Genomic DNA, 20,586 nt, shown 5'->3' on the forward strand with positions numbered 1-20,586 from the left:
TGGCTCATTGCAGAGGCAAACTGAAAGACAGGCCATCTAAAGTGGATGATCTGACTGAGGTGGCAAAGGTGATACTGAGTTTGGTGATGAAGTCCCCTTGACATTGTTCTGGGAGACTTCAACATTCAAGCTGAGGACGTTTTGTTTGGGCCAGCTCAGGATTTCATAGCCTTTTTGGCCACCATGGGTCTCGCTAAGATTGCAGAGAGTCCAATCCATGAAAAAGGACATACTTTGGAGTTACATTTTTTGCACTGATCCATGTGAGGAAGGTCTAATTTGGGACCTATACCAGCCTATACCATGATCTAAACAACTCCAGGCACAAGCCAATGTGGCACCGACCCTCTTCTAAAATAGTCTACCCAAAGAGATTTGTGGATCCAATTGGCTCCAGAATTCTCTGCGAGAATTTAGAAACCCAGGTGTTAGTTCTGCCAAAGCCATGGTATAACCTGGGTGCAAAGCTCCTGGAAGCTGCTGACAAGATTGCCCCCATCCTTTTCCACCCCTGAGGTAGACACTGCCCCCTTGGTTTACCACAGAGTTGGATGATTTGAAGAGTGCAGTGAGGACATATCTAGAGAAGTACTGGTGGAAAACTCAGAGTGAATCTGACAGAGCATTTGTAGAGCAAACTGGAAAGACTAAGAGGTGGCAATTACAGTGGCAAAGAACTCTTATTTCCTAACTACTACTGCAGCAGCTAGTTCAAGACCAGCTCAGTTGTTTCAGATAGTTCAACACTTGCTAAGTCCGTAGAGGACTTCTTAAATTCTCAGGACTACATGATTAATTTGGACACTTCTGCAAAGTTCTTTGTTGACAAAGTCTCTCAGATATATTCTGGATGCTAGTTGTAAAGAACTCAGACACACCAGCTGGTACAGAGCCCAACAGCTCAATTATTATCAAGAACTAATCAGAGAATAAATTCTACAGTTGGTCTGTTGGTTACCGAATAATTCCTGGGCTCAATTCAAGGTATTGGCAATCATCTACAAAGCCCTTTAAGGCATTAGACCCACATATCTAAAGGACGATCTCTCCCAATATGCTCCACTGTGACAGGTGCACTCATCTGAAACAAAGTCTGCTGAAGGCACCACCCTGAAAATGGGTAAGAACAGCAGCTGCCTGCATTCTCTGTTGGCTCTTCTAGTCTGCAGACGACGTGCCTGAGGAGGTCAGGAAGATCAGTTTCGACATTCTGCAGAATGGGTAGAACAGAGTTGTTCTGGAGGGCTTTTTATAAGGAAAATAGAGGATGTGTAAAAGGGAGAATGCGTTTACAAAGGAATAAGTTTTGTTTATTGAATGATCTTTTTGTTATTTCTGCTTTATTTTCTACATTACAATAGTCCAGTTTTTGCATATTTCCAGTCATGTCTTACACTGTCTTTGCTGCATGTATTCCAATCTCATTACAATGTTTATTGAATGTCTGATACTGTTCCGAAGGCATTGCTAAATTTTGTAATCTGTTCTGAGTCTCCCAAGTAAACAAAAAGGGGCAAATTTCTTTCCATCAGGCAAAATCCATCCACCATTAAAAAAGGTTTCTAAATGAAACTGAAACTCATTCCAGTTTTGGGAGGCTGCAGCTACTTGCCTACAATTGGATTAATGCTTCCGTTTGGACACAATGTAGCAAAACAGCTGTGACATTCCTAACAAATGATCAAAATTAGGTTCAAAATTTTCATTCAGCTTTTTTACAGTAGTTGATATTGTTTCCTAATAGAATGTTATGAAAATGTTACATGGAGAACTGCATTAAAATACCAATATTTAAAAAATAAGCATCTAAATGTTATGTACTTAGAATGCTAACAGGTACCCAATCAAACTGAAATACAAGAGGGAAATTCAAGAGAGGATGAAGTATGCTTGCTGTAGAAATAGGTCAGTGTTGAAAGGGAAAGATGTTGATCCTGGGAAAATAATCCACTAACACTGAGTGGAGCAAAGTGTACAAGCACTTGTTAAGAAAGAACACAAACATCTGACTGTAATAAGCCAAAATAAATGTGTTCCTTCTTTCAAAAGGTGGAAATCAGTCAGCGAAGACTTTATCTTTAAAGAGGGGAGAGGTGGTCTCTCAGTCAGAAATGCTACTCAGAAAACACAGAGAGCATTCTTGGCTTGGCCACAGATTCTGTGTTTGATAAAGGACAAAATGATCAAACCAAGTATCAACCTTACCCATTATTAAATACATTAGTGCTTCCTTACAGATCCCCCATAAATCTTATCTCCAACTGAAATCAAGTATAGGTGCATGAAACTGCATTTGCTTACATATATCCCCTCCCACTTGTGTACAATTCCCAACCTCCAGGTAGGGCCTGGAATTACAACTGATTGCCAGACTACAGAGATCTGATCCCCTGGCAAAAAATGGCTGCTTTGAAGGGGGGACTCTATGGTATTATACTCCACTGGGGTCCCTCTCCTCCCTAGGTTCTACCTCCCACATATCTCCAGGAATTTCATGACCTGGAAATGGCAGCTCTATAATTGTGCCACCTTTTCCCTTTGTTGTCTTTTTTCCATCGTGTTCTGCTAACATTAAGGAATCTCTTTTGATGAGGCTACTCTATAAATCACTATACACAGTAAAGTTGCTGTAATATAACCATTCAGTAATGTACAATAAATAACAAAAGACTAAGTAACTTATTTTTATAACAATAAAAATTGTTATAACAAATTTTATAACAATGCTGTTAGATTTACTGGGGCTCAATATCTTAGAATTTTTTTTAATTTGCTGTAGCCTTGTAACTCTTACTTCCCTATATGGACACAGAAGGCACAGTTGTTCCCTTTGAGCAAACTTATGAAGAGAACCAGCATTTTAAAAAAGCAGTTCGCCACCACTAGATTTCATTCCTCTTTTCCCATTCTCTTTCCTGATTTCCCATTCTGATTTCAGATTTTATTATACAGAATAGTATTTATTATAATGACAGTATTAACTGCAAGTCAGAAAAAGGCTGGAAAAGAAAGACACTGGGTGGAGTGTTGACTCACAAAAGCTTATACTGCAGAAAAAATGTTAGTTGTCAAGGTAAGTTGTTAACTCTTTTTTAATTTTGCTACAACAGACTAACACAGTTACCCCATGACAAAGGAACTAGTTATTCCATGCAAATGTAGATGCATTTGATATTCCATATTATGAATGTTATTATGTTTTGTTATTATGTAATGATGTTTGAATTCATTACTATGAAACAATGTTTGAGTTTGTTAACTGATATGTGAATATTTAGTATTTGTTAATCTGATATTGGAAACTGTTAAGAGTTATTGAGATTGTATATTATTGCTGATGCTATGATTAGTTATTGCTGCATGTATTGTTATGATGTATTGTATTGTTATGTATTACTGCTATGTATTATTGCTATGATATGAGCCCTTTGGGGGAGGGTGGTATACAAATTAAAAATTCCATTCTGTTCAACTAGTATTGCATGCCCAAAAAGTGTCTGTATGTGTTTCTTGAACGACCCCTCATACTGCAGACAAGCCCTCCTGAAAGTGAGCGAGTTCAAGAGAAGTGTGCAACTTTATTTTATACATTTTGTTGCCTAGCTCTCTCCCATTCTTATGCTGCATGAAGTGCTTAAAAGTTCATGACAGAATCTTTTTAAAGGTTATATGGAATGTATTACGCCAACACAAAAAATAACTCACTGTTCAACAAGATTATACTGACATGCAAGCATTAAATTACACTAGCGTTTATTTGTCTGCATTCTTTTCCAAATATGGCATGCTGTCTGCACTTTGCACAAACAAGAACATGCAGGAGATTCACTGCAGACACAAAATGAAAATGATATTTTTTTCCCTGCAAAGACTGTACTAAAATCAAAGAATACCAATAGTAACTTAAGATCCATACAAAGTTTGAGGAAATTCAACAATATTAATGTTCAGTTAAATATAAACATTGTAAGTTCCTATTTACTAAAACAACATCTTCAAACATTAATGATATGAACTTAATTGTTAAATTGTTAAATTTATGGCAGGAAACCTTTGAACTGCAAGTGTCCATGAAGCAAAGTTTCTATATTTCAGGTTTAAAATAAAAACTTCAAAAACAGATGAAACTTCAAAAGCAATTGTAAAAATACAACTGAACAATGCTCTCTTCACAAGAAGCAAGTTACCTCCCCTGAGCAAATTTACTTTCAAGCAGATTTTAGGAGAGGATGATACTGGATATATAGCAGTTATTTTTAAAATTCTTATATCCAGTAGGAGATATTTGCAGATCTATTACATTACATACATAGCCATCCCTCAAAAAATACCTATTGTGTTTTCTTATAATGGAGTTTAAAATTTGGCATATCATATTGCTGCAACCATTAATCAAAATATTTGGATTTTTAAAAGGAAGATCAATGGCTCAGTTTCCAAGATTTGTAACATTTCTCAAAAACAAATAAAATAATGTCTAACCTTTCAGAATCTTTGTTTCATCCACTCTAGAAAGATGTCCTTCGTCTATGAGCTTGTCTGCTGAACAAAATAGGGGTTACTATCCTAGCTCAAATTGAGCAAGCATTTATTTGTACACGTCTCTGTAATCTACATTCCATGACCAAATTTAAACAGGACATAATTACCTCATACTTCTCTGTTCTTTTAACATGACAATGAAGTATATAAAAGGTGATTTTAACCAGCTGTGCACAAGCAAAATGGGAAATTAAATGTGAAATAGTCAGTTTTCAGGGAAACAAAGCTTTTGATCAGAAATATGAGACGTCCTTCATGAGCCAAGTGTCAAGCCATACAAGAAGTAATTTAATTAAGACACTTTTGCATTTAAAATGTTTTTCTCAGTAACAAAAATTGTAAACCCTGTATTGAGTGAAAAGAGAAAATATATTCATATAATTGGGGGGTAATAAAAATCCCAGGTAGCTCAACAATGACCTTACACATAGAATGTAACTGTTGTAGCTGAACTGTTGACCTCAGAGCACTATGTGCATTCCACATAACCAAACTTCATCTATGTATTGGATACTGAGAGCAATGCTAAGTAGTATTTGGAAACCTTGTGAATTTGTGAGGCTAGGGTTTAGAAGTGAGGAACAAGATGGCCAGTTTTGGAGAGGATGATTAGAAAGCTAAAAGTTTGCCTAGTTCTCATGGGCACTAAACTGCCCATGCAATATTTTGAACATCCGAGTCTCCAACCTCGATTGTGCTCTCCTCTTCTAATGCAGATCTCCCACTACTCAACCACTACCTTACACAACTGAGGGTATTATTTATTTATTTATTTATTTATTTATTTACTTACTTACTTATTTATTAAGGGTTTACAACACTACTATTAAACTATTAGTTCACAACTGTACTATTCAACTATTTTAATCCCACCTTTCTGGCATACAACTCTGACCCTAGGTCATTTTCAACACTAGCAAGAAAATTAATTAGGTTTTAATTGCTACTTTCCACTGTATTTCTCAGAATGATCCCCAATAAGATCAGTATGTGGAAATACCAAGGTTTCACCAGGCTGCTTATGCCTGGAGGCCTCATACTTTGTTAACAAAATACTGAGACAGGGGAAAAATACATCAACAACAACAGATAGGAAAAGAAAACTGTTAATGTGACAATGAGTGAAAAAGAATCAGACTCAGAGAGGTTCAGTGGAGGATACAAATATAGCAGAAAAGTGGCAAGCTGAGAGGTCAGATAAGAACACGAGGAAGCACAAGACAGATGAGAGAGATCACACATTCTGTGCTATCCTGAAGATACACAAAGGTAACATAAGAAATGATGCAGGAAAGTGCTTCAGACAGGAGATCTGTAGAAATAATCCCATCAGATTTCAAATGAACAGTTTTCTGATGAATAAATTCAGTGCATGTGCATCACAAATATGTCATGATTTGCACAGAAACAGCCTTCCCAAATCAAACAGAAGAGTGTTTAATATTATACTTCAGGTCAATTCAACCAAAACACTCTCAAAATGGAAACTTAAGTTCACAGGTTCAGTTGAGAATCGACAGCTGAGTAATCAAGTCACAAAAAATATTAAACACTATAAAAGCATATATGAATGAATCCCTCAAGTTGCTCCAGCTGCACATTCACTTGAGAAAGGAATAAAGGATGGCTAAAGAGCAGCTATATTTGACAGGAGACAAAGCTGTTCCTCAGGGATAAGACTAATGCCAGCAAAAAGCATTTGGCAAACGGTACTAAGATAAGCAAATGGACTCAAGAGGGCAAGAACAAATTTCAGCTTATAGAAGCAGACTGATGTATGAGCTATTACATTAGGTATTGACAAGGCTTTTCCATAGAAGTCTGCTCTGAGTAGGTGAGGTAATGAATAAACAGAACCTGTATGAATAAAAGAAATGGACAGTAAACATAAAGCCAAGGTTTCCCCCCACATCACAGAAAGAATGTACATATAATAATGTACATTCTGTATTACATTTTGGTATCATGAAAATGTGGGTGGATATTTGATTTTCTGTGCCCAATATGTAACAACCATTACATTAATATGGAATGCTTTCTTAATCATTCCATGTTCGTCACTGACAATGTCCAAGAGGCAAACTTTCAAGAAAACACTTTTCAAGATCTTCCCTGAGAGAAGTGTTGATTTGCAAATCTCAAGGGAAGGGTGAAATATCAGCTTCATCTATTGTCTAATGCTTGAACAGTGAGCATAAAAGTGAATGTTTTGTTTGCTCAGTGACTAGCAGGTACAAATTCCTTTCTGATTCAGTAGATGTATTGAATATGCAGATTTGGCCCAGGTCAAAGTAAGTGCTCAACAGTTTCCTCATACTGAGGAAGACATAATGTTAACAGTCTCATGTTTCCAGATTTTCTATAACCGATCCCAATTGAGATCTAGTCTATTTGGTGTAGAATAAAGTTAGTTACAACAGTAAACTGAAGTAATGACATCTCTTCACATTCAGTTTACTAGTAACTAGTCTAAGGACGACAAGTGTAAGTCTTCTGTAGCAAAAATTTCCTACATCCATTTAATCTTTTATCCTACCATGCAGACAAGGATAAGGCTAACAAACAAGTATTACGGGGCTTACAGGAACCAGCTGTCCAAAACTAACGGCAAATTACATTCCTTAGTAGTAGCTATCAAATGACACTACAGTAAAGTATTTATTTTGTAATGGTGGTCACTCAGGCCGTTTCCGCATGGCCAAATAACAGCACCCTAGGGACGGAAAAACACCGTCCCTAGGGTGCTGTTCACAAGCGGCGCAAACATGCTGCTTTTAAACCTTGCTTGTTAAGCAAGGGTTTTTAAAAGCGGTGTCTTCCCGCCGGCACAGTATGAACCGCACTGCCGTGAGGGCGCAGCTTTTGGCCCCTCCAGTGTCTGCGAGGGACTTACCTGGCAGCTGGAATGACATGCCCACCCTGACCTGTGTCTTTCCAGCTGCCTGGAGCTGCAGAGGAATGCAAAGTAACTCCCTTGCAGACACCCTGCGCAGCGGCAGCATCGGGACTGCCTGCATGGGACCATGCGAACTGTCCCAACGCTCCACCGGATTCGTCAAAGCCGGTGGGAAGCCGCTGCCTCTGGCCGTACAGAAATAGCCTCAGAGACAAATATATTTTAAAGGCTAAACTGGAAGAGATGCCTGAAGATCCATGATAGAAAATGGCCTCCTCCACCCTAATTCATGGCCCTAATCAGTGGGGGTTGGGAGAATGGAAATTAATTAGGACATCATCATGCCTGAACTTTGTGAAATGGCAACAGAAATACCAGCAAGGGCAAACATCTATTTACTGGTGATTTTCAAGCATCTATTTGATTTTCTATGTATATGAGAACCTACAGTTTTGGTATAGATTTACAGAATCTCATTCTGAAAATTTAAAGATCTATATTTATCACCACTGTTCATGTTCTAATTTTTATTTCATGAGGTTACTGAAATCATTTTTAACAACACAGAGCTTAAAGCATCCTTCTGCAGAATTAGAATCTAATCATGAACATGCCCCCAGCGAGCACATCAAAAATCTGTACCAAAAAAAAGATTTTTTCCAGAAACCAAGGTAAACAGCCATGTTTGTAGAAAAATTCCCAAAGTAAAAATAATGGTATGGGCCTAAACTGCTGAAAAGCAAGACCTCGGCTGCAATTTGGGAGAGTGGTTACCTAGCAACTCTGTAAACAACGGCAAAGCAATGAGCATGGCGAAAACTGCAGAGAAAGAAGGTGACAGCAGGAGAGTTAGGGAGAAATAAAGATGCCGAGGTAAAAGATGGGGAGGCAAAGGTGGTGGCAGCTGCTGCCACTTACTGAATTAGGTCATTCTAATTAATCACTTTAATTAACACCAGAAGAGAAGGTAAGACAGTGGCAGGAAGGGAAAAGAGAAGCAGTGTCGGCAGATGAGCAGAAAAGCAAAGAGACAAAAGGAGGAAGAGGAAGTGGAATCAACAAGTGGAATCAACAAAGTGGAATCAAGTGGAATCAACAAAGAAGAGGATGTAGGGAAGTGTCTTTGCATGGCAAAAAACAGTTGGAAGAAGAAAGGACTAGCGGGGCGGAGGGTTCCCTACAAGTTTCCCATAGGTACAACCCAGACCAGTAGTGTTTCTTGCATGTAACTAAGAATTTCATTCAGCAATATTTTCACCTTATTCTATACCAAGCATTTTATCTCATTTGCTGATTTAATTTCATCTCATTTCAATTCTTTGCCCATTTTGTTTCAATAAAATGTGCAGTGTGTGACTGTACTAGCATAGAATTATTACAAACAATTAAAACTTTCATTTTAAATAACGGTGTGTCCAGATGTGATATTAGAAGAATTAGTTGACACATACAAAAAGAGGCAGATGCACAGAATGGAAAGCAAACATTGACATTTGAGAGGGAAAAATTTAACACTGTTCACTGGGGAAAGTAACTCCCAATACCCCTCCCACAAGCTTTTGCCTTTTTCTATTACTAGCAAGCACTTTGAGTTTTTTTAACATGACTTAATGGAACATATAATTATGTGAATAAGGGAAGGGGTTAATGCAAAAAGATACAACACAAAGGAAGACAAGAAAGATATGTACAACATGCCCTATCAAACTATTGTTTCCTTGGAGAATACTGAACTATGTGCAACAAAAGCCTTCTCTCTCTTGATCATGTTACATTATCAGTCTCTTAAGTTAAACTGAGGTGCAGCACATTGCCCCACAAATATCTATGCCAGCTTCAGAAGTTGAACCAGAGATGCATGAGTGGAATTCTTCAACTTTCCACTGCAGCTCCTTTTGCACTCTGAAACACTGCTTCTGAAGACTAGCGTACCCTCTAGAAAAGCATTGGGATGTGCAGGACGAAGAGCTACAGCTGGAGGAGTGGGAAAATGCTGGAAGGTGGGGACTGCCCACCCCACAATTTCATGAATGGAGGTGCCTCTGGATTCTAAGCCTCATAGTGAGAAGTTGAATATGTATCCACCACAGGCGCACAGATTCAATTTTACACTTCTGGAATAATATAACAGGGGACACCTATACAGCTCTTCTCTAGTGAGCTGCTCCCATAGTGAGCTTCTCTAGAGAGCTATACCAGAGCTATTCCTGTTTCATGTTATGAAAAGCTTCACTTGCCTATTTCCATACCTTAAAGGGAAAGGGCTTTTTTTTTCCTTCCAGGTTATTGGCAACCTGACAGTGGAAGTAAACAAATGATCTCGTTGGCAGTAATGTGTCAGGATCTGAATACAGAATCTACAAACACAGGCATTCTGTAGCAAAATGTGGTTACTATGAGCACAGTCAGCTTTGACTGCAGCTCAAGAAGACCGTTCAGCTGCATCAGAATATCCCTTGATAAGCTGAGCAACAAGATTCATTTCAGGTCCATACAGTAACGATGGCCAATAGCTTTATACAGATTCACAGACTGACGTATTTTTATTTGTTTAATTTCTATCCCACAATTCCTAAGTCAGGCTCAGGATGGCTAACACCAAGTTCCAACAATATTAAAATCACACATTATGTCATAAAAAATTGAAACCTCAGTTTCTGTTAAAATACCAATGGCTCCCTCAAAACCTTATGATAGCAACAGAGAACTAGTCAAACGGTGGGCGGGGAGGAGAGAGAGAAAATGGGAAGATAACGGAATAGACAGGGTACCCTAGACAAGGGAAGAAATAGGGAATAAAAATCAGAAAATATGGGAAAAGGTGGGCAGGTAAGATAGGGAGGCCAGCTAAGCTGGAAACCAAGAAATCCTCATCCTACCATACCAAAAAAAAGGTTATATGTATTAAATTTTGGGTAAGTTTCTCCCCAGGGGCCCATTCTGCATGTCCATGTTCTATTTGTGATTGCAGACCATTTCCCCATAATGCAATGATAACTACAATAGTTGCTGATATAAAAAAACATATTAAGCAGTAATCTTTGTTAAAGTGATGGATAACTTGCACATAGCTCATTTTTAAATGATTTTCTGATCACAGGTCTGCAGAAATATCACTGTTCTTACTAGTAATGTATATTATTTATATATCTATATGTGTGAGTATATATATGTGTGTGTGCATATAAATATATTTAAAATGGCTTTTTATAGGCTTTTTAGTGAATGTGATGAATGCTCTGTACTCACTCTGGCACTCTATGAACTGATGGATAAAAGTGCAGTCCCCTCCACTCTTTGAAAGAAAGTGCTCTAGTAAAGAAAGAAACACCTATAAGTTCAAATCTTCATCTTTTAGGGTTCAAGGTATGCCTCACAGAGATACCCCAAAAGGGAGGAACCCCCACCCAACAACAGTAGCCTACTATATTGCATACAACTCAAATGATACATCTTAAGCCAATATTGGTTGTATGACTTGTCTGTCACTTGCCACTTACATGCATCTTCAAAACTTATAGAACTCTTCTTAAAACTTATAAACCTCTTATTAACGCACATGAGGACTGGTTGACAAGTTCACCCACAGCCAAATTTAGCTGGTGTCAACAGGACACTTTCTGTAGGATCATTCTTCGAATTAAAAGTTTAGACTGCTTGCAATTTTTGAGTTACCTGACTGCTTTTATGATTGTTCAGATTGGGAGACAGTCCTGGTTAAAATAACTAGCTGGAAAGGATTGTGTCTATCAACGGTTAAACTTTGTAAAGCATCCATGAATTAACAGTTAAAAAACTTTTAAAAGAAGAGTTTACTTTTACTTTGTAAATTTAACAGAATTTCCATCTTTTGATGCAGTATTTCACAGCATATCTCAGGATATTTTCAGTCCTCAAGGGTGCTTCTTAATATTTGTATTCCCCTCCCATTTTTCTATCTCTATTTAAGTGGAATTTCATTTGCCATTTTACAAGACTTCAACAAATCTCACTATATCAAACTTGGAAAACAAAAGTTGTGTCCGAAGAATACAGAAATGACTGATGTTGGGATTTGCCCTCTTTCTCTGTGTTAGGGCTACAAAACTAATCGAAACCTCTGTGACAACATCAGGAAAAGACCTTATGTGGAGAAAGAATGTTATGATTATCTAAGGGGAGCAGGAGAAACTGTGGAAGAAAAACTATGGTCTTGAAGAACTGCGGAAGCCGGTACACAGTAAAACAGTAAAACTAGCATATAACGCAACAAGAAGGGTAGGAGGGTTTTGAGAGGCAACAGAAATATTGGACATGCCCCCACCTCCATTAAGCAAGACGTAACAGTGCTTACTCTAGCTAGTCTGAGCTGATGTGGACTCATGTTTAATCGGGTAAAAGCGGCACAAATCAAACCACAGGGGAGGAATAAAATATGATAAAGAGCAGAATAATTTGTCCACAGTGTTGAGTTCAACAAAAAGGGAAATCATAAGTCGAGCAATAGGAAAGTTAGAAAGTATTCGGGGGTGGGGGAGAGAACACTAACTATTATGCATAATTGAAAGAATGAGAAAAACTCGTTGACAGAACTTAGCGATCAAAAAGTAAGCAGTGAACCTTTCTGTTTTGAAACTGAGCTGTTTGTCTCCTTTTGAATGCTGTTAAAATTAATCTAAGAAAACGATTTGTAGATGAACTCAACAATACATGAGTTAGTGGTGAATTGACTGTTGTGTTAGATGCTTCAAGCAGGAAGATCTGCTCTTTTTATGCAGAAATATATTCTATATTACACATGCCACCATCTCAGATTTTGGTTTTGGACAGTCACAGAACTATGTGGGAGAAACCCTCATAAATGCTACTGCTTTCTAATTCTTCATGGCACCTATCTCTGTGGAGGCCATTCAAGTTTATGGGAATGTTCTAAGGTTGAAATCTTAAGAACGCTTTCCCAGGACTAAGCTCCACCAATTAACAGGCAAGTAGACATGCTCACAATTGAACCTCTGCTTGAAGCTGCTACTTGGGCTTAGTTCAGATATATCAAGCATCAGAAACATACCAGAAGTGTACCACAGGATTGCACTGATCCTTGCATGCAAATTCTACCACTTTGTTTGACCCAGGATCAGCACTGTGGATTATTATTGCTAAGCTTGCAATTAGAACAATGTCTTGACAAATGCTGAAGGACTAAGCATAGCTAGGAAGAGTTCATGCTCAAAAACTTGAAAGTCAGAGATTTTAATGCAAAGGGCAAATTTTCATGTCAGTAACCACATTAGTGATGATAGCCAAGCATAACAAAAGGTTTGTCAATTATTTAAGGGATGACTTCCTTAATCATTTACAACAGTACTCCATGAATAGAACTGCCTGTCAATCTCAAGTAACCTACACTGGGTAGCACAGCTGAAGTTCCTGTTATTTTGGTATCTCTTATGGCAAGACTTTGGATACTTTAAACCTTTTCACAGGTAAAGAAGAAACGGCTGGACCAGACGAGTGCTCCATTTAGTCCAGCATCCTGTCACACACAGTGGTCAATCAATTCCTCTGGAGGCCCAACAATAGGACCCAGAGGCCAAGGCATTCCTCCAGTGTTAGCTCCTAGCACTGATATTCAAGAATTTTACTGCCTGTGAATGTGAATGTCCCCTTTAGTCACCATGCCTAATAGCCACCGAAGGACCTATCCTCTGCTTGTACCAGTGAAGAGTCTGTAGGCTCCAACGTAATGACAGCAAGAGGACAGATACTTTAATAACGCTTCTCGTCTCTTTCTAATTTTAAGAAGAAATATTAAATCAAATACGCTTAAAATTAAAACAAGAAAAAGGAAGTCTGTCAAGATTCTTTACCTTTTTCTGCACTCCCATTAATTTTAGGAATGAAGTCATCAACTTGTATGCCTAGGATTAACACATAGTATTAATTCTGAATAAGCAAAATAGTCTACATGCTTGACAGAAGGCTTTTCATATTGTCTTCTTATACCAACACAAATTCCACCTGAAAAAATGACATCTGATTTCCTTTCCTTCCATAACAAATCCATCAGATATGCCCAAGTTAATATAAAATCCAAACCACTGAATTTTGTCAAAGGTTTCTCCTTTAACAGCACCACTATCTAAAAAATGCAATGGTCAAGCTAGTCTGGTGTGCTTGAACATGTTAAAAGCAGCGCCCTCTGCTGGTAATGTAATATAAGGATTGTAGAACCAACTCACTGCACCAATGTATTATAAGCATTGATGTATCAATGTATTAAAGCCCAGTATTTCCTAAATTATTTAGGCAAAGTATTTTGGTTTCTTAGCCATCAAGTCACAGCCAACTTATGGTGCCCTAGTTGGTGTGTTTTTCCACGGCCTTCCTCTGCAGAGCAACCTTGGTGATCTCACATCCAAGTGCGAATCAGGCTGAGCTTGCTCAGCTTCCAACATCTAATGAGATCAGGTTAGCTTAGGGCATCCAGGCCAGGCAGTTAAGTTTGGGTATTCAAATAATTTATCCTCAATGTATGTCAAAGGCTTTCACGGCTGGAATCACTGGGGTGTTGTGGGGTTTCCGGGCTGTATGGCTGTGTTCCAGTAGTATTTGCTCCTGATGTTTTGCCTGCAGCTGTGGCTGGCATCTTCAGAGGATCATCTTCAGAGGGATTCTCTGAAGATGCCACAGATGCAGGCGAAACATCAGGAGAAAATGCTACTGGAACACGGCCATGCAGCCCATTAACCCCACAAGACCCCAATTTATCTTCGATTTGTAACAAATTACTAAAGGGCATGATTTTAAAGAATCCTTACTTCTGATCATCCACAGCTCATGGAACTGTCCTGGTATCATGTGAAAGGGATAAAATTTAGTGACTAAAATCCAGCATTAAGCAAAGTACTTTAATGTCAGACCTACCTAAACTGCTGTGTTCTTTAAGAGCTTTCTCCTGAAGATGTTCTAACCGGACTGCAAACAGAATTCCAAAAGAAAAAGATATTTCATAGTTTAAAAGAAAAGCATATGGGAAAAAAGCATTTTTGGACTAGTAAACTGACCTTGTAAAGCAGTTAGCCTTTCATTGGTGAAGTCATTATCTGCTTGCAAAGCTTCGATTTTTGCCTGAAGCTCTTGCTCTCTTTCTTCCATCTCTTCTATTTTATGCTGCAATTCCTTCTTCTCAACTTGTCCCTTTTGTTGAATTTCTTCTTGTTTTCCCTCAGCTACCTACTCAAATCCAAAAAGCAAAAACCAACACACAAATCAAAACTGCACAAGAGAAACATTCAGACAACATTTATTTCACTAACCAACCTTTCACCCCACTAGTGGGAGAGTGTTCAAGCTTAGGAACTCGTTGCTATTTCTTGTAGCATATGTTACAAATATTATGCATTACAGATGAGCATTTTTTCTTACTTTAAGCATCTTTAAGGGGGAAATTTACACAAGTTCAGATATTATGCCTTCATCACGGTCAACTGGATGTGTGGTGGGAGCATATGTATGTTCATGCTGCCATACCACAAATCAGGTGGTCCTGCAAGTTAAGATACTTCCTCAAATAGAAATTGAACTAGGTATCTATTCCATAAATACAGGTCTGGCCTGACAATTAGAAAAATTCAGTGATTCCCAAGAGCGCCAGATTTTAAAGGGCATCAAAAAGGTGACAGGAGCTTTTTTACTGATTTGAAGGAAAGCTTGGCTTCTGCATAGCTGACCGTAGCTGGAGCTTGTCAGCCACACAATATATCCTGTGGGGTTCTTTATGCTGCAGGAGGTTATCCAAAGCCATCGGAGTGGAAAAATGAAATACGACCATAAACACTAAAGCTGAGTTTAGCTGTTGGATGAATGAACCTCAAGCTTATGAGCTCATTCCTTCCATCAAAGGTGGTTGCTGGGGCTCACAGCTTGACAACCTTGGATTGACTCATTTCTTCTGAACAGGAAACGGGGTGCTCTCCCATTTCCTGCTGGGAGAGAAACATGTGGAAAGAATGGAACATGGTTTGACCTCATCTAAGCCCCGTCAGTGTCAGCAGGGCTTGTAAAGGGGTGCATGGTCCCCACAGGTACCTGTTCCAGGGAGTTGGAGAACAGATTGCACCAACAGGACTTGGACCAGTACTTTCTTTGACTGTGACAGCTGCCTTCAGAGGCAGAGAATTGTTATTCATCTGCTTTAATTAAGGCATCTCACGTGCCTTACTGATGGGGCCTGGAAGAGTTACACAACCCTGCTGCTTCCAGTTGCCTCTCTCCAGACAGATGGGATGAAGTGACAGAGAATGGCTTCTTCATACAGACACCAAGAGGGCATGCAAGAACTTGAAGAGAACCACCTCCTCTGGCACTGCAAAGGCCCCTGGAGCAATTTCTCATTTTCAGTGGAAGGGGGAGCACAAAGAAGCCCTTTCCCACTGCTTGCTGCCCAGAACTATCAAGGAGCATCGGAGACACACTGTGCTGCCTCCAGGTGCAATAAAGGCAGTGAAACATGAATCGCTTGGGCTTCCCAAAACCAACAGCTGCCCCTGCTGCTTCCTTTGTCCAGTCCAATTCCCTCCACTACTTTTTGCTCAAAAAATTAGAGTCTGCCATTACATTTGAGTCAGGCAAATGACGGTTTTGGGGAAGGAGAGTGAGTATGGAAGCCTAAAGCTGGCTGATGAGGTGCCAGATTCTGGTTTGGCATTCACACAACCGTTCTTTCACTCCTTCTCTATACTGTGCCACAAACCCCGGGCTGTTTTACTTGGAACCCTGCTGAGCAAACTATTGCTGCAACTCAGTCTGCATGACTTATTTATGTTGCTAGAACTGCCCATATGGCTGTTCCTCTGTTTAGTGCTTTATAGCACTTGGAATTAAGAGTTCACAAAGACCATCCATACCTTTAGTTTGTCAGAGAGATCTTTGATTTCATTTACAGCTCCATTATATTTGTTAGCCAATTCTTGCAGTTCTTCCTGAGTCCGTTCGTTCATTTCTTTCAAGTGAGTACATTCATCTTCAGTGTTGCTTAAGCTTCGCTGTAAAGAATTTTGAAAATTTACTTTAAACAGCAACATTTCTGTTAAGTCTTACATTAACAAAATGCTACTGCAAGTGCAGAGCTGTTTGCAGAGGCAACAGAGCCTCCATATGGGGATATTCTACATACACTTCCTCATGCAACCACCACCATCCTTCAGTATTTTCTGACATCTTTGTTTTCTTTCAAAACAACAACCCCTAAACAGTAGTACAGATAGTGCTATGCCAGCGGTGGCGAACCTTTGGCACTCCAGATGTTATGGACTACAATTCCCATCAGCCCCTGCCATCATGGCCAACTGGCCAAAGGTTCGCCACCACTGTGCTATGCTATAGCAGTACACCTTCTACCAATTTTTGTTTAACTGAAAAAAGACATTATCAGCCCTTGCAGTATGGGAAACAATGAATGGTGATAATGCCCTTGCAGACATCTCTTTAATCTAATGTATTGTACAATCCTGGGGTTAATCTTCCAGAAGGGTCGATTGATACTGATAATAACTAGGGGTACATCTGCATTAGCTAACCATTAATGTAAATCTGTTTAGACCAGACTGGGCCATAGCAGGTTTGCAGTAGTCTCAGTTTAACTGACAAAGTATATAGGGCACCAAAGAATCACATGTGTTTCTGTTCAGTACCTTCCCCAATACACCTTCCTTGAAGGCAATGCTAGAAAAATGTTAAATGTTTCCTACTGCCTATATAAATTGGAACTATTGGTAACAATTATTGGTATAAAATCCCTTGTCTGGATTGTTATTTGAGTATCTGTGCCAACTTTCCTGGGACTTTGTCTCTACCTCTCAATAAAGGTTCTATTTTTTTTTAAAGGCCACCAAGGGTAGTATGCAAAATTATGAGAAAATGGCACTGTCTGTGGACAGGGGGCGGCGGGGAGGGGGAGTATCAGAAAATTAACATTTTCCCATCAAACCTATGAGCAAACTCACTCAGAGTAGGATTTTCCTAAAAAGGAACTGTACAAAAGGGGGGGGGGGGGGCTGTGAGGAAGCATGAATGATTCCCAATTCTGCCATGCAGAAATTTTTTAATACTGAGGTTTCGGGGAAGAGTACAGAATTAAAGACCCATAGGGAAGCAGCCTGACACACGTGTCAGACCAAACACAAACTATCATGGTTTGACATTAAAGCAAATGCCAGAAGAATCCCTCTTTGGTTGCTGCCCTCATTCCAGGGAACATCTGCCTTGCCATTTAACTGTGTAACATCTATCAAATAGCATTAGGAGAAACAACTTTGCATGGCCAGGGCTAGTAGGCTGTCAGAGAAGGGACAAGCAGCAGGCACATTCTGTAGTGGAAGCATCTCATCCAAGAAAGAAACACAATGCTGACAGGGCACCGCTGCTTCTTTTGGGGTAGAAGTACCTTCTGGTATGTTGCAACAGCTACTGTGCTGGATTTAAAATCCTCATTCAGCTACAAAGCTCAATCTGTGGCTCTGGGCAATTCACTGCTCCTGAGGGCCAAGCCACACAAGTGCGGGGAGTTTCCAACTTAATGTTAAGGTATACAGACAATTAAGAGCTAGCTTGGTGTACTATTTAAGGTGTCAGACTAGGATTTGGGAAAGCCAGGTTCAAATCCCTGCTTGCGCCACGGATGCTTGCTGAGTGGGCCAGTCACACACTCTTAGTCCTGACCCTGGCTAGCATTTGAATGGGAGACCTCCAAGGAATACCAAGGTAATGATGCAGAGGCAGGCAATGGCAAACTTCGAATGCCTCTTGCCTTGACAACACACCAGAGGTCTCCATAAGTCAACTGTGACTTGATAGCAAAAAAATAGAGAGGACAATGCCACAATGGGGCAAATAACAGCTGAACAGAACAGGTTCTGATAATGGAAACAGAACTGGAGGAAGGCTTAATTCTGCTTTTCTGTTCACTCTAGTCCCAATACACAGGTCCTCAGCTAAAATATTTGTTAAAAATAACCAAGAGTTCTGAACGTGGAACTTGGAACACACACCTGCCTGGGTCCTCAGTCTAACCTACCAAATAGGAAGCACAGGACACAAACATAATAAACATAATGCTCTAAGAACCACAAACAAGAACAGTTTACAAAAAGAAGAGTGACATTATCACCTCCACATACACAGTTCACAACCAGAGAATAAAAGCAGTAGCATCTTTACTTGAGCAACTGCAGAAAGCACTGCCATTTTGAGCACATTACTACATAAACAGTCTCCTTATATTAGTGCAAGCAAGATCAACTGTTGCAACATTATGAAAACACGAAGTTTTAACTGAACAAATATGAGGAACAATTAATTTGGATTACAAGGAATGGTGGGTAACAAAGGTTCAGATTACAGGCCATCAGGTCTATTCAAAGTAACTCTACTTTCAAGCTGTAGTCAAGCTCATGGACCAACAAAAATATGACAGATCTCAGAAAAATAGGTTGGTTGCAGAATTTTCAAAAAAAGATTAACAGATAAAGAGAGTTTAACCTCACATGCTAAGGGTCAAGTACAATGCCAAACCATAGTGTGGGACTTGGTGAACCAGCCTCAGATTCTTGTAGTACTCCATCCTTTTCCTGTACACAGGTTCCCGCTGGCACTTCATATTTATTGGCAATCTACAGTTTGCAGTTAAATGTGAACTGGGCAAACTATGCCCGCGAAAACCATCTAATTCACAAACAGTATGGCTCATGCACAGTAGATGAATGTGATGGGAAGAAGAGGATTAGTCTGCAAGGAGAGGAGGAAGCATGCAAACTTAAGGCTCATTCATGGCAGCAGAAATGGGTTTTTCACATGGAGGTTGTCCTGGGGCTAGGGTGCCCAACTGCACTGGCTTCCCTCTGCGCTTCCTCATGAAGTTGTTCTCTGTTTGTTGTCTTTTGTGCTTTCCTTGTCATTTCTCCTTGCTTTCTCAAATAGCCGTTGATCCAAGCAAGCAGAGAAAAATAATGAGGAAGCCAAGGAAAGACAGCAAATGAAAACTGAAAACTCAGTGTGGAAAAAAAAACCCTAAGTCACATAGCCAGTGAAGGTTCACATACTAAAATCTGTGAAATCTCCTAGTTTCACACCTGTCCCCTCAGGAACAGAACAAGAGAGTGGATGCAAGAGGCCAACGCCCACTTTTGTTCTTTCTTGGACACAACTGTGGGTGGGGAGGGGAGGGGAGTAACATCAGATCCCACGAAACACAAAAACTAAAATTGTCATTAAGTTAACACATTGCTGTATTTGCATATGGTATTACAGCAACATGATATTTATGTTTTAGAAATTCAGCAACCACATAATTAGGTACCTCCACTTCAGAGAGTTTTCTGACCACTTCAATTTTTTCTTTCCCTCCTGGAAGCTGACCTCTGCTCAAGGGACCTCTAACCTGGCAAAGTTGTCTCTATAATTATGCTTATCGGCCCCTGTAACGCCTTATAAGTTCCTTTTCTCTCGGTGAAGAACTGTCTTCAGTTTGATTCTGTAATCAGAAATGTAAAATAGCGGATTTAAAAACAACAAAATTATATTTACTGATACTACAATAGTGTTATGAAAAAACATTGAGCAGTTACAGTCATAACTTTGCCCATGAAGTAATATCTGGTTCTCTTACTGACAGAACAATCACAACACATTAACATTTTTGATTATCTTGGACTCTCATAACATTGCTCTGTTCTAATGATTCTAAGAAAACACTGAAAGTCCTCCACAACAACATTTTTTCTACGGTTGGAGCCAAAGTGTTCCATCTTCCCTCTTGGTATGGATTTCAGAAAGGAAAAATAAATTAAAAAATACCCTTGCCTTATGTCAAGTTCAATTTCAGAACTGAAATAATCTTAATTAAGTTCAAATTAATAATACAAAGTCCAATTTCTGCAATCACACAAGTTTTTGTTATCTATGTTAATATCATCTGAAGTAAAGGAGATATAATTGCCCAAGTCCTCTAAAGGCTTTCAGATCAACATGTGCTCTGAATTTTTTCAAAATGAGTTTCAGCCTGAGGACTCCTGCATTAGTAAGTGTGTGTAAGCAGTGCACACCAAGTATAGCTGCTTTGCAGCAAGCAGTAACTGAAGATCCAGAGATCTATATGCTAGAATTAAGAACCT

General features: G+C 39.3%; 1 protein-coding gene across 21 annotated transcripts in view; it reads right to left on the reverse strand.

Moving 5' to 3' along the window:
- Window positions 1-20,586, reverse strand: part of LOC125429523 (sarcolemma associated protein) — a 121,281-nt gene that overhangs the window by 27,306 nt on the left and 73,389 nt on the right. For 6 of the 21 annotated variants that reach the window (XM_048490692.1, XM_048490694.1, XM_048490689.1 and 3 more), the window contains exons 1-7: window positions 19,773-19,914; window positions 16,324-16,461; window positions 14,482-14,650; window positions 14,342-14,392; window positions 13,285-13,335; window positions 10,688-10,750; window positions 4,483-4,542 (exon numbers count right to left, since the gene is read on the reverse strand). In XM_048490692.1, coding sequence (XP_048346649.1) covers window positions 4,483-4,542; window positions 10,688-10,750; window positions 13,285-13,335; window positions 14,342-14,392; window positions 14,482-14,650; window positions 16,324-16,416 — 487 coding nt within the window. In that variant the 5' untranslated portion in view covers window positions 16,417-16,461; window positions 19,773-19,914. Of the gene's footprint in view, window positions 1-4,482; window positions 4,543-10,687; window positions 10,751-13,284; window positions 13,336-14,341; window positions 14,393-14,481; window positions 14,651-16,323; window positions 16,462-19,772; window positions 19,947-20,586 lie in introns of those variants that run through there. The other 15 variants (XM_048490695.1, XM_048490690.1, XM_048490688.1 and 12 more) reach the window with 13 other exon arrangements.

Source organism: Sphaerodactylus townsendi, linkage group LG03 (assembly GCF_021028975.2).
Source record: "Sphaerodactylus townsendi isolate TG3544 linkage group LG03, MPM_Stown_v2.3, whole genome shotgun sequence".
Lineage (NCBI taxonomy): Eukaryota > Metazoa > Chordata > Lepidosauria > Squamata > Sphaerodactylidae > Sphaerodactylus > Sphaerodactylus townsendi.